The sequence below is a fragment of the Cavia porcellus genome, unplaced genomic scaffold (assembly GCF_034190915.1).
Source record: "Cavia porcellus strain 051 isolate PalLab524CR breed Dunkin Hartley unplaced genomic scaffold, mCavPor4.1 scaffold_11, whole genome shotgun sequence".
In the NCBI taxonomy this organism is placed as follows: Eukaryota; Metazoa; Chordata; class Mammalia; order Rodentia; family Caviidae; genus Cavia; species Cavia porcellus.
Genome location: NW_026947494.1, coordinates 35,878,304 through 35,893,430, shown reverse-complemented (window position 1 = coordinate 35,893,430; position 15,127 = coordinate 35,878,304). Strand labels below are relative to the sequence as shown.

Sequence of the window (15,127 nt, the reverse complement as noted above, 5' to 3'; positions counted from 1 at the left end):
AAATTTGAAGTATTAAGATATTCCAAACACGTAGAGTGGTGCTTGGCAAGTCTGGCTTTGTCATAGGGAGGCTTGCTCTGTTATGTTTAATAGTTTCTCGGTTTTGGCAGGGTTACCATAAGGCTCTCATGAGGACTGTGGGAAAAACTGTTTAGATTAACTCAAATCCGTTAGCTCCACAGAACAAACCACTCATAGCACTTCTTGTTAAGAATGATGGATCAGGAATAGCTAACTCAAAACATAACTCCCTGTGTCCTTCATTTACCAAAGTTGAATAAATATTTAAAGCTCACTTATAAAATTATTAAATCTAGACATTGGCAAAATAATGGACCTGAAATAGATACTTCATTGCTGGCTTCACAGGATTACATTTCTATACAGAAGAACAAAGCCAATTTATAGAAGTTACTCTTTTCTTCCAAAAGATCAACACTTTTGGTTTTATCCTAGATTATCTTATGAAAAGAGTTATAACACAGGAGAATATCATCAAAAATCAGAGAAAAGAGAAGAAACATTTTATAGCTAAAGGGAACCAATCAGAGAAGAATTCATAAAAACAAAACATTTATTTTTTAAGGGCAACTGATTCCATTACATATAGCTCATGTATTTTTTTGGCTTAAAATTTAATCTTCTGGAAAAAGTGTAAGAATACCCCTGTCCCCTTCTAATTTCCCCTTCAACTTTGCATGGGAAACTAAAAACTTGTTTTTAAAAAAGGCCAGAGTAAAGAACGCTATTGTGGAGAATGGCAGATGTACGAAAATACACTGTTAATGAACCAGGTGCTTCCATACCCACTTCCTTTGAAAATAATGTCATATCCAGTGGGGGAGCTGAGGGTCCAGTGCCTCTGTCATGCTTCCTGAGCCTGCTTCTATGATGCCTGTCATTTGCATTTATACTGCATTATATCTCAAAGCTCAGAGGCTGAATTTGGCATCATCTCCATCACAGGGTGGCAGAGACAGTTCTGAATCAGCTGTCTTAATATACGGGGGCTTCCTCTTCTGCCAGTTCACCTGACAAGGAGCAGGACTAAGTAAAACACAAAAGCTCCATGGTGCCTGTGCCGTTGCTCTCCTATCGACAGCCTGACGTGTTCAGATTGTCTTGTGCTTAGGATAACAATCAGGCCACCTGACTGGAGGCCCATCACACCATCCCTTTCCCTGTTTCTTTCTGCATTCAGTGGCTGTAGTGTTGGGTAAAATCATGCCACAGTGTTATGTGGGTTAGGGATGAGAAACATGATTCTATAGTTTCAGCAGTGTCTAGGACCTGAGCTCTAAGAAACAATAGTCAGAGTCAGACAGCGACCTATATTGTCCTTACTGTGTGATTTTGAATGAATAAATTAATTTACTCATTTTGATGGAGCTAGCCCTGTGTTGTTGAGGAAAAGCACGAAAACTGCACCTACAAAGTTTCTCTTCCTTTGTGAGTAGCACAATCAATTCATACATAGTTGAGGTGAATAAATGGTACGTTGTGTACTCATCTTCGTGTACTCTGTTATGTCCAAAAGCCCTTTCTCTCATCTGGCAGATGAGTAAGGCTACTTCTGGTTGCCAATGCAAAGTATTTGTTATCTTCAAATTAGTCATTCAGCTTGTTTTGAAAATGGTCTTACAGCACACCAATAACATCCACAGTAAAGCATTAAGAAATCATTTGTATAGTCCAGACTTGGGACCGTACATCATTGTTATTTGAAATTATTATTGTACTACCAACAATAGGAAGAGCAGTTACCTTTTGATGAATATTTATTATGTGTGAAAGTCTATGCCAAAAATTTTTGAGTATCATTTAACAAAACCCTCGCAAGAAGCCACAAAGCAAATTGATCTCCATTTTGCAAGTGAGGAGGCTGGGTTGTACATAGTTGGACTAATTTGCCCAGTGTTGTCTGGTGAGTAAGTGTTAGACAGTAGAGCAAGGCTGAAATGCAGTTTGTGGTCCTGACCTCAGGTCCTTGAATGCTGGCTGCATCTTCCTATTTCTTTTTCAAGGCCTCAGCGAGTAGACAGCATCATTATTCAACTGATAAACAACAGATCAAGCTTAAGGATCCTCACTAAGTTTACTGAGTGGCAAAAAGAGATGTTGAAGTGTTTACCCTGAAATTTATAAAGGTAAAAAGGTATAGTGTTGTTTTATAGCAAAGCAGGGTGACTGTGGTGACAACAATTAACTGAATACTTCAAAACTGCTAATAGACAATGTTCCCAACATAGAGAAGCAATAAATGTCTGAGATGCTAGATCCACTACCCAGATTCGATAATTACACGCCATAAGTGTGTATTGAAATATCACAGGATGCCCCATAAATATTTACAATTACTATGTATCATTTAAAAATGGTATAATGTTAGAATAATAAAAAGGAAACAATGCCAAGTAAGGAGTTAAAAATCAACTAATTAAGTGGTGACTACATTTCAAGACCTTTGTTTTCTTCTTCTTTAGTTATTTTTCAGGGCCATTAGTAAGAATGAGAAAGTATTACAGTTCTTCAGTATATATAACTCATTTAAGAGGAACACAGTCTATTCTCTACGTAGAAACCCAAGGTAAATCTTTAAAAACATACAGTTTTAAAAGCACATCTATGGCTTCCCACCACAAATAAAGATTTAAAACCCTCTCTGGCCTCGATAGCTTAGCATTTGTCTGTCCCCAAGAAACTCTCTGCCCACATCAGTCTCTCTCTCCCGTTTTCAGCCTTGTGCCACTCCTGCTGGCCTTTCGCTTGCCTCAAACATGCCAAGACTGCCCCAGATTGTACTTGCAATTTCTCCTGCCTACACAGCCTTTCCCTTAGATATTCATGTGGTCACTCTCCCTGCATTTTTTTCTCTGCTCTAACACCATATTAGAGAGGCCTCGTATAACTCCAACACCTCAAATATCACTCAAGCCTCAACAAACACTGTCACTCTCAAACACTGATGTATATCCCCATATTCTCATTCCTATTTTGATACGCACATGCTCAAACAGTGCTGACATTCTTCATCTTTATTCTGGATGTATTTTTTTAAATAACCCGATGTTACCATCTGATACTTTATTTTTTATTGTCTGTATCCCCCACATTGGGAGAGAATCTCCATGAGACCAAGGATTTTTATCTTTTTTGCAATCACTGTTACAGCTCCAGTGCCTAAAACAGTGCCCACCACATAGGAAAGGCTTACTTATTATTTTTACAATAAATGAATGAATACATTTAGGTCTTCAAAATAAATCACCTCTATTCCAACAGTTTAATGAGAAAAATATACCTGTACTAGATGCAGGTATACTAGATGTACATGGAAAGAAAAATCAGAAAAAACATGAAGGACACACCTTTTAGTATAGAACATCTGTATGAATCCTGTGCTCTTTAAACCATGAGGACCCTCATCTGTCCAGTGGCATGAAAAAGTCTCTAGCTCAGGTGAACGGCACTTGGTGAATTTAGGGTTCCCAGAAGAATCTGTAGAATAAAAAAGCAGGCTTGAGATTAAAGGGTCAAATATGGTCCCAATGAAACACATATTCAAAGTATGTAGAGGAGAAACTATTACGATAAAACTAGCCCATGTCATATCTAAGAAGTGATGCTAATGTCTTCCATAAAAGTTTTCATAAGTCATAGTTGTAAATCTATTGCTTGCCAATATTAAACTCTGACTCTAAGACAAACTGTTTCGCCTTTATTTCAAGCATTATTCCTTAGGGTCTATTTAATAAACAAGAACTAGAGATAAAGATTTCGGTACAGGCTGTTGAGCCTAGAAACCAGAAGTGAAAGAACAGGGAGGATGGTAAGGAAAAGCAGAACAGAAATAATGCATGTGCTGTTGTTGAGCTGGTTACCACAATGGCCATTTGGATACTGTGTGGGATTTTCCTCACTATTATCCTATAGAAGGAGGAAAGGTTGATACTTATCTACCAACCTGAAACCTCACAGGTTGAGAGTGGCGCTGGAGATGTTTACTCTCATGTACTTTAGGCTGTGCCTGACCTGAGCTGAAGGTGCCAAGCAACGTGCATGGTGGCAGCCGTCCTCTGCAGAGGGCTGAGTTGACCTTAGGTAGATGCAAGGGATATGGCGTCTAGTACAACCATAGCATCTAGTACAGGTATATTTCTCTCTATAGGTTTTTGGTTAAAAAATTACTTCTCCTTACATTCTTTTAAGGGATTCAACTAATAAAATTAACATAAACTATAAAAACATGCATTTATGTGTGTCAATTTTAATCTGGGAAGTAGAGAATTGCTCTCATGTGTTAGAATATTAGTGAAAAATTTGTCTACATCTATGAAATTTGCAGCTGTAGGTGTGCAATGGACAAATCTGGAGCAAAACTCATTTTTGTGTATCAGTTCTCAGTGTTTTGACACCCAGGCCATCCTGAAGCTCCGTGCCATGTCCTCCTCCCTTTCACTCTAACCCTTTCCTCTACTCGCTTTCCCTTCTTCCCTCTTTCCTTCTACTCTCCCTTTTCTTCCTTATTTCGATCATTCTTTCCTTCCTCTCTTCCACCTTCCCTCCCTTCCTTCCTTTTGTTATTTTTTTCTTCCTTCCTTTTGTACTTTCCTCCTTGCTTCTTTCTTTCCTTTCTTGTTCCTCACTTTCTTCTTTTTTCCTCTGCTCTCCTCTTTTCTCTCTTTTCCTCCTTAAGTGATTAGCTTTTACTTTGATTGGAAACTTAATTTGTTTCCTGATCTAAAACTCATTCTCAGGCACTAGGAAAACACCCAATTTGAAAAGTATCGTTATGAATACTTTAAAAGATAATTCAAAATACATGAGATGCCAACAGAGACATAAACAATTCTGGTTCTAAATTCCAGGTATATACCTGGTGTTCTGAATCAAAACATAACTCTTTTTCCTTTGATAACAAACTTGTGAAGGATAGACTATTAAAAACCTAAATAAACTCATTGGTCATTCAGTCAACAAACACATTTGTGTGAGTTTTTATTCTGTGAATAGAACAGTGAGCAAAACAGATACAGTTTTGATCCGATTGGACTTTTGATTTTGGTGGGGCTGGGATAAGGAGAATGAGAAGGAATGACAAAACTGAGAAGAGGAGAAGTGGGAAAAGGGACCTTGTCCCCTTTCCACTAACAGCCATATTAGTGTGAAGTAGCTCAGGCTTGGGAAATGTGCCTGGTTAAGAAAACCTGTTGTTCTGAATAGTTCACTAGAAAGTGAACCATTAGGAAACCCAGTAATTTTCATTTTAGAAAATTAAAAATCAAGGGATAGTTAAATCACAACTATTTTAATGCCTAGAATTTAAGGAGAACATTTCACATATGACCACTCATTTACACAAAATATAAGAGATGTACTAGATTAGAAATTTAGAGGTTTGTGTTCCAATCCTGGCTTTGACCTTATTTAACCTTAACTTTCTTAAACCATTTAAATTGTTTTTGTTTCCCCACTAGAGAATCTGGGATAGATAATTTACAAGCTCATGTTTACAATTAAGTGACACAGAACCATCAAGAATAATGAACAGAACCAAAACATAACGTCAACATTTGAACTAAACAAGCAGAGAACCAAATGTAAGTATCACCCAGGTTTCTATATTCTCTGTATAATATGCCTGTCACATAAAGGAAAAAAATGTTAAATCAACCTAAAACATGGAACAGAAATTTCTATATTCTCTTTGTAAAATGCCTGTCACACCACAGCAAGAATAATTGACCAACTCATAACTTAAAACAGAATAAAGAGAAATAGTTTGCTAGTTGGAAAAAAGCTTAAAAAGAATAAAAGAACTAATGTAAAACACATTTAGCTTAAACTCAGTGTTATTTTCTGTATTATTTATTCGTTTCACTTTAACTCCAGATATATAGAAAACCCACATTATCATCTCATTCAAAATAAGAAACAGGAAATTCATAGTTGTGGTGCTTATATGAAGAACTGGGTGGCCACACATGCGATCTTGGGACAGACACAGTGCAGCAAAACTATTTTTAACTTTAAAAAAAAGTCTATATTCCCTTCCCTTTTACCTTCCACCCCCCCTTTTTTTTTCTTTGCACTTTACTTCTTTATGCCCTTCTTCTTTTATGGTGAGGTGTGTGTTATTAAGTGCTGTAGCAGATAAAGAGCACCCCTCATGACTCCTGCATCCTTTTATTTAGTTGTATTCTTCTTCCCCTAAATAACTTCCTTCTAATCTGCAGTCTGTGGCAGCACAGAGGGGTTGCCATTCCATGATTAGATTATGAAGATCAAGTTTCTAACCAGAAGATCCAGGCTTTTGTGGATATTGATGACACTAGCTTAAATGTGGATGTGAATCCCGTGACAAAAAATTGAAGGTGGCCTTTAGTCAGTCAATAGCACTAGGCTGAGGTCTGCAGTCTAATAGCCTTGAGACCTGAGCCCTGCCAATGTAAAGGAGCATGGGATCCAGTCCTTCCTGTTCTAGAGTTCAGATGAGTGCACAACACTGGCTGACATTTTAATTATAGCTTTGTGAGACAGCCTGCAGTGGATGAACCAGCAAATGGGCTAATTATTAACTGTGTTAAATATTTGACTCCTATGGATACATAATAAATGAACCTAATATATTGGAACTTGAAAAGCAGCATTCAAGGATGACAGATGTGATACTTTTCCCATAGCTGAGCATGGGAAGTAAATTTTCTTTTGAAGTGTGGCTGTCTGCTTTGCTCCTCCTTATCTAGCACCACTGTCACTGAAGACATTCAAAGTCCCCAGAGTCCAGCTCTTTGTTGTCATCCTGAGGCTTTCCAAGACTAAGAAAAAAATGGCATAATCTTAAAGTGAGAACATTTTATACCAACAACCAACAAGTGGGATCATATCAAATTAAAAAAAAACTGTAGGCAGAGGAAATAAACAAAAGAGGGAAGAGACAATCTGCAGAATGGGAAAAAACTTTTTCCAATTATTTCACAAGCAGGACAAATATCTAGAATATATAAAGAACTAAAAAGTGTAGACTTTGCCTCCAAATAAAACTCTCAATCAAAAATGAGCAATTGAAATGAATAGACACCTTCTAAAAGACGAAGTACAAGTGGTCAGTAAGTATGTGAAACAATGTTCAGAATCTTTGACATTAGAGAAATGCAAAGAAAACAATACCAAGATTTCACCTTATTTCAGAAAGAATGGCTATCATTAAGAACTCAAAAAAACCAAAACAAAACAAAACAAAAAAACAATGCTGGTGAGATTGTGGCAGGGGACGGGGGAAAGAAACACTTCTACACTATTGGTGAAAATGTAAACTAGTTAAAACCATTAAGGAAATCAATATGGAGATTTCTGAAAAAATTAAAACTAGAAATCTTATTGTACCTGGCTATATCTCTTCTGGATATCTTTACAAAACAGTTAAAGACATAACAGTGAAACATGCATTCCAATGTTTATAGCAGTGCACCTCATAATAGCTAAATATAGCTCGATACTCAAAAGATAAATGGATAAATAAAATTTCAGTTATTTATGGGAAAATGAACATCCCTTGAGCTTATAATGTTAAGTGAGAGAAATAGTCACACAGGCATAAATATCACATGGTTGCTCTTACATGAGAAATCAAAAGTATAAATAATTCAAAGAGCAAAATAAAAAGGGAAGTTAGGAACAGAAAGGTAGACTTTGTGAAGGTGGAGTGGGGGGGACTTAGGAAAAGGGGAAACAAGAGGGAGGAGGGGCAAGGGAAAGTAAAGAGGATTAAGACAGAATGTGTGTATGTAATAATTCCCCATGATGAATACATTGCTCATGGATCACAAAGGTCTACTGATAAACATAAAATGAGCACATTTCAAACTATGTCTGAAAATTCTATTAAACTTTGTTTTTCTCCACTTCATTATAAAGACAACGAATGGTTACTAAAAACTCTCAAGTCCTTGCTGACAAATGGTGGTCATTTGTGAACTAAAAGTTTTTCCTTCTCTGAGTTTTAAAAAATACTTAATCTCTATTGCCAGCTGTGGTGGTGCATGCCTATGATCCCAGCACTTGGGAAGTTAAGGCAAGAGAATCACTGCAAGTTTGAAGCCAGCCTGAACTACACAGCAAGACCCTGCCTCACAAAAAGACCTAACCTTTAGGATATGTTATGATAACTTTAACCTTTGAGATATGTAAGTATATGACCTTCCCATGATGAAAGTAATCATTATGTCCCACAAACATGTACTAATAAAATTTTTAAAAAGTTTTAATTTAAAGGCAGTGTAGTTCATCTACTATAGCATCTTTGGAAAGAAGGTTGTAAATGACAAGGGAGCCCCTCTATGTCCCTAAATTAATTACCAATAAAAGAGTGCTTGAACTCTAGTGATCTCATAGTTTGAAGAAATGTTAGCATAAACATTTGGTCATCACCCAGAAGTCTTGGCAATGGGTTTGGGGTTCACTGTCATTTCTTCTTTAGGGTCCTTATGTATATGAGGAGTTTGATTTATAGTGACAGCATGTTTTTAGTCATTGTTATTCATTACATTATGTTACCTGTTATATCATGTTTAATACTTTCCATATTTTTTTTTATACTAGGGATCGAACTCATGACCTCATGCTTACCAGGAAGATGCTTATGCCTCTGAGCTAAATCCCTGGCCCTTATACTTTCCATATTTGATTTCATTTTATACTGATTACAAGTAGCAAAATCTGAGCCAAGACCAGAGGGTGCCCAGCAGCTGCCTGTCCTGACGTTTAGAATCTCCATTGTACCACGTCTCACCCTCTGGCTAAGATATAACTAAACACAAGCAGCTAATAGTTTTCCTTTGAGCTATGGTGGCAGTACACAAATAATAATGAAGGTAAGAAAACTAAACAGTAGTTCTTAATACAGTACAATTAAGAAAGTCTACTAAATTAAAGTTGTACAAAGACCTATCAAGTAAAACATTTTTATAGAATGGATAAATAATCTTTAAAGAGGACTTTCATCCAAAAGTAAATGAAAGTAATTATAACACCAGCGTATTTGGTCACATGTTCAGGAAAATGTAGAAGGAGAATATTGTAATGAATAAGAAACATATAGGACTGAATGGTTTTTGGCCCATTATGATGGATTTGAGTTCTTCTGGTATATGCAGTCAATCAAGAGTTAACTTTAGAGGCCGAATATCACAATATGTTCAGTCTCCCTGCTCTGGAGAAAGAGCAGTTACTGCTGAATATAGGCCAAAATGAGGAAATATTTGTTGTCAAGTGAAATAGTTTTCATATGTTCGGGGATTGCATAAGCACACTGGTCCAGGCCAAGCATGGTGAAATTGTAGTGTCTCTTCCACAGGTGCTAAACAAGAGAAGGCTACTTAGAGTTATCCCACTTTTGTGACTTTGCTGCATAAGTTTTAGGTGAATTCCTTGTGCAATTAGTTAGTATAAATATATTTAAGAACATCATTGTTTTTAGCTTTTATGTTTAAGTAAAACAATATTGCAGACTAGAACATACATAATTATCAAAGGTTTTATGAGACAATATGTAAAGATGTAATTCTATTATGATGGAAAGAAGCTATTGCCCTCAATATTGTTGCTTTTTAAATTAGTATATATTAATTCTATAGCATATATGGTTTTGTTTGTGGCATTTTCACACATGCACATAAAGTATTTTGATCATATTCATCCCTCCATTTTTCTGTCTTATACTCCCACTGTCCTCTTTTTTTATTCCTCTCTTCTTGTCTAATAACAGTCTTTCTTCCATTTTATTTTATCATTCTATGTTGTATTGTCTATTGTTTGTTTGTGTGTGTGTGTGTGTGTGTGTGTGTGTGTGTGTGCAATGTCCTACAAATTATGGAAAACATGTAATATTTGTCTTTCTGAGTCTAGTTTATTTTACTTAACACAAGGCTCTCCAGTTCTATTCATTTTCCTGCAAATGACATAATTTTATTCTTATTTATGGCTGAATACCTTATTGTGTATGTCTATATTGTGTATGTGTGTTTCTGTGTACATTCATTGGTTGATGGGCACCTGGACTGGTTCCATATATTGGTTATTGTGAATTGTATGATAATAAACATGGGTATGTAATGTAGACATTCCTGTAGTATTCTGACTCTAATTTCTTCTGATACACATGAAGAGTGGTATAGCTAGATCATATGGTAATTCAACTCATACATTTTTGGAGAAAACTTTATATTGATTTTCATAGTGGCTATATAGTCTTTTTCATTTTTATTGGTACCAGGGATCAAACTCACGACTGCCTGCTTGCAAGGCAGGTGCTTATGCCGCTGAGGTAAATCCCCAGCCCCATAGTGGCTATATTAAGTAACATTCCTATCAAAAGTGTAGAATGGTTTCCTTAGTATAGTCACCAAGATTTATTGTTTTTTGTATTCTTGATGATAGCCATTCTAACTGTGATGAGATGGAATCTCAATGTAGTTTTGACTTTCATTTATTTGATAGCTAGATCCAACATCATTGTTTTTTAACAATGTTTTTGTTCCTTTGTCATGTAAGAACAAATTGAAAGGAAGAATGATAGCAACCAAGATGCTAGTGCTGCTCTGTACATTATGTATATTTATTTCTTTCATTCTCAACACTTCAGAATGAGATAGATAATGTTATCAGTACCATTGTGTGAATGAGAAAACTGAGGAAAAGAAAAATAAAATAACCAACCCAAAGTCACTTGGTGGCTAAATGACACCATCTTGATGCCAACTTGGTCGTTGTACTTCAAAGTCTGCATTCTTAGTCAATACACTTGTGGTTTTCACAATTTTAAAAGTGACTTTTAGAAAGAAACTTCTTTATATCGTGATTCAGTATGCATATGTTTATTTATGTCATATATATATAAATTTGTATATGAAACAAAAAGTCTAAAAATATGATTTTACTGCCTATAATAAATTCTGATTTTTCTATCTAAATATATACATGATGCTTCTTGAAACCCTGTAAATCAATTTATTAATGGGTCACTACTTTTAGTTTGAAAAAAATACTGCACATGAAGCCAATTTTATCTCTATGGAAGTTGAACTATTAGGAATGTTAGTTTGTAATTCCTTCAAAGCAAGACAAGAATATTCTCTTTGTCTGGCATGGATTATGAGGTGATCATTAAAACTATATTCTACATAGCCTAAATGTATACTTGAAGTCCTTTAACCTAAAATGTATTTTAAGGTTTTCTGAATCATTAACATACAGTGTAAAATGTCATTTTGTCTTTTTTTATGACTTTACAGGAGTCCAAGATTAATAAGGAAAATTATAGTGTAAGTATCTGTAGGGCTGCTGGGGTAGTTCAGCTCCTCATATGTAAACTAAGTAACTTCACTGCTTTGCTGATGACACTCATGCTTTCATTTTAGCCTTATATAATTCAGAAACAACTTTTCTCTGGAATGACAAAATTTATTAAAAACACAGTAACAGTTTTTATCCTGAGAATTGCCTTGATAGTTAATGAAAGCAATTAGGAAATAACTTTCAATAATACTGAAAAAAACATTGTGAAAATGACTACACTCCCAAAACTGTTATACAGATTTAGTGCAATCCTGATCAAAATACCATTAGCATACCTCACATATCTAGAGAAAATATTCCTAAAATTCATATGCAAACTGAAGAGACTTAGAATAGGAAAGGCAATCCTGGGCAACAAAAGAAAGGTAGAAGGCATCACAACTTCTGACCTGAAATTATACTACAAAGCCAGTATAAAAAAATCAGCATGGTACTGGCAAAAAATAGACCTAAGGATCACTGGAACAAAATAGAAGATACAGACATGACTATAAACACACTCAGCCACCTGATGTTTGATAAAGGGGCAAAACATGTTCACTGGAAGAAAAACAGCCTCTTTAATAAATGATGCTCGAAAAAACTTTCTACATACCTAAGGCTTAAACTGACTCATGTCTATTCCCGTGCACTAAAGTCATAATGGATGGGTCAAAAATCTAAATATTAAGACAGAAACACAAAATTTACTGGAAGACTAAGTAGGTCGAAATCTCAAGGATACAGACATAGGCAGAGAATTCATGAACAAAAACCAAAACTGTATGGGAAGTACTTCAAAGAGTCAACAACTGGGATCTCATTTTATTAAAAAGGTTTTGTACATCAAAAGAAATCACCAGAGTAAAAAGAAAATCCACAGACTGATAAAAGATTTTTGTCAACTGTCTTTCTTTCTTTTTTGTTTGTTTGTTATGCTTAATCACTTTCTTTTTTAAAAATTTTATTTAAGGACAAAAAAGAAAAAAAAAAGAAAAAGGGTACAAGTTATACAGAATTTCAGAAAAAATAAACAGGAGGAAATCACTAGTTAAGAGATTACATATTGTCATCTTAGAAGTAGTTGTTCCAGTTACAAAATTGAAGCATATAGAGTGGACAATCAAACAGTGAGACTGCAAACAGTTCTGTTCAATGATCCAATAAAACTCAGAGGACTTTCTTTTCCTCTTTTTTGTACAATGACAATTACACATTTTGGGTTTTATTACTCCCACAGTTCTTATTACTTTTTTTTGAAGAGAGTAAAACCAAATGTGACATAACAGGACAGAGTCAGTCAAATCAAAAGGATGGACATAATACATAATGTAAAAACAAAATACAAGGTGATCAACTATGGTTACCATACTGCCTCTTGCTATTTTAAAAAGAATTGCCTATATCATCAGTTATAATAAAACTGAACAAAACAGTAAAGAACAAAACCAATAAAACCAAAACATTGGAGACATTAGAGGACTTCAAAAGAAGATAATAGTCAACCAGAATGGGTGTCATAATGAATCTTATTGTCTTCATAGTTGTTGCCTATACTTTCGAACTTGGTAGTATCAAGCAAAACAGAATAGAGGAAAATCAGTCAAAACAAGATGGTGAGAGCAATACAGGGTTTCAAATCAAGTTAATAGGAAATCAAAGTAGGTTACTATAATATTTCTGCTATTTTTTATTTTTCCCTTAATTAAAAGAATAAAAATTAAAAAGTAAATAATAAAAAAAGAAGATTGAGATAAAGGAGGGCGTAACAACAAAACAGCGCAGGTCAAAACATAGCCATTTAAGCAAAATAGTGTTTCACCACAAGATAATCCCAACATAAAAGTAGTTACCATAGTGTCTCTTTCCTTGAAATCTTTGAGTATAACTTTGTATACTGTAGCATCAAACATATCAAGAAATGTAAAACCATTCAAGAGAATGACAGTATTACAGGGTATTTAGAACCAACTAACAGAAAATGAACAATGGTTTCTGTATAATCTCCTTGTCTATAAAAGTTTTTGTTTATATTATCACATATAATAAAATCCAATAAGATACAACATGTTAAGACCAGTGGAGACAGAAGAATAAAAGCTTGATGGGACTTCAAAACAAGGTGATATTAAATCAGCACTAGCTATTATAATGTTTTGTTTTCTCCAAAATAGCTGTTCCTACCATCCAATCTTCTCTGCCTCATTTCTGTTGAGCTCTTTTTCTGTCATTAGTTGTCAGTTTGTCTTCTTTTTGCTTTCTGCTCCATTCATTGTGGCCTCTCTGCCACTATTTCTGGAATCTTGGTATTTTTCTTTTTTTTTTTTTATTTAAAGAGAAAAACAAAACTAAACGAAGCAAGACAGTAAAAGGCTAGAAGCAACACAGAATTTCAAGAGAAAAAACTACAGTAAGAGTTCACCAGTTAATAGATCACACATTGTCAACTTACAAACAGCTGTCCAGATTACAAAATTAAAGCATACAAAGTGGAGATTAATACAATGAGATTGCAGTCAGTTCTGTTCAACTCAGCAATATGGTTCTCTTTCCTACACATGTAAATAAACTTGCAGTTATATCCTTGAGATCACTTTCCTTCCTCTCTTTTTTACACTAACAATTGCGCATTTTAGTTTCCATTACTTCCAGTTTTTTTAACTTTTTCTTTGAAGAGAAAAAGAAAAAAGATTGAAAAAAAGGCCAAAAAACAAAAAACAAAACAAGACGGACCAAAGAAAAACCCAATGTGACAAAGTAAAACAGAGTCATTTAGATCAGGAGGATGGACATAGCATAAAATGAAAATAAATAAATAAATAAATAAATAAATAAATAAATAAAAAAAATAAAGGGGGGGATTACTAGGTGATCAACAATGGTTACTATTATGCCGCTTGTTATCCTAAAAAGAGTAGCCTATATCAGCTAGTATAAAAGAACTGAACAAAACTGTACATAAGACCAATAAAACCACATTGGAGAGCTTACAGGATTCCAAAGAAGATAATAGTCAAATAATAACGGGCATCATAGAATATCTGATTGCCTTCCAAATGGTTGCCTATAGCCTCAAACTTGATACTATTAAGCAAAACAGAATATAATAAAATCAGTCAGAACAAGATATGGAGAACACTACAGGGGTTCAAATCAGGTTAATAGGGAAACAAAAAAAATTCCTATAATCTATCGCCCTATTTTTAATTTAGTTTTCCCTTAGTTAAAAGATACTAAGAAATAAATTAATTTTTTCAAAAAAAGGAAAGAAAAAGGGGGGAGACTGAGATTTAAAAAAAGAAGGTATCAATATAACAACACCGGTCAGAAGTGAAAAATTTAACCATCATTGTGTTTCACCCCCAGATAGCTTGACATTAATAGTTACCATAGTGACTCTTTCCTTGAAATATTTGAGTCTAACTTCGTATACTATAGCATCAAATTTATCAAGACAGTGTGAGACCATTCAAGAGAATGAAATTATTGCAGGGTATTTAGAACCAGCTAGCAGAAACCAAACATCAATTTCTATATTATCTCTTTGTCTATAAAAAACTTGCTTATACTATCGCATACATTAAGATATAATAAGGTACCACATGTTAGAGCCAATGGAAACAAATGAACAAAAACTTGATGGGGCTTCAAAACAGGATGATATTAAATCAGCGCTAGCTATTACGATCTTATTCTCTTCAAAATAGTTATTTGTAGTATCACAGACAATAAAATAAAACCACCCAAATTAAAACCATTCCAAGTAATGAGTGAAAACATATGGCTTCAAACC

At 34.7% G+C, this 15,127-nt stretch overlaps 1 protein-coding gene across 8 annotated transcripts in view; it reads right to left on the bottom strand.

Moving 5' to 3' along the window:
* The window catches only part of Ghr (growth hormone receptor), a 260,632-nt gene that overhangs the window by 32,720 nt on the left and 212,785 nt on the right, over positions 1-15,127 (bottom strand). For all 8 annotated transcript variants that reach the window (XM_013152807.3, XM_063257859.1, XM_013152809.3 and 5 more), the window contains 1 exon segment: positions 3,369-3,498. In XM_013152807.3, coding sequence (XP_013008261.1) covers positions 3,369-3,498 — 130 coding nt within the window.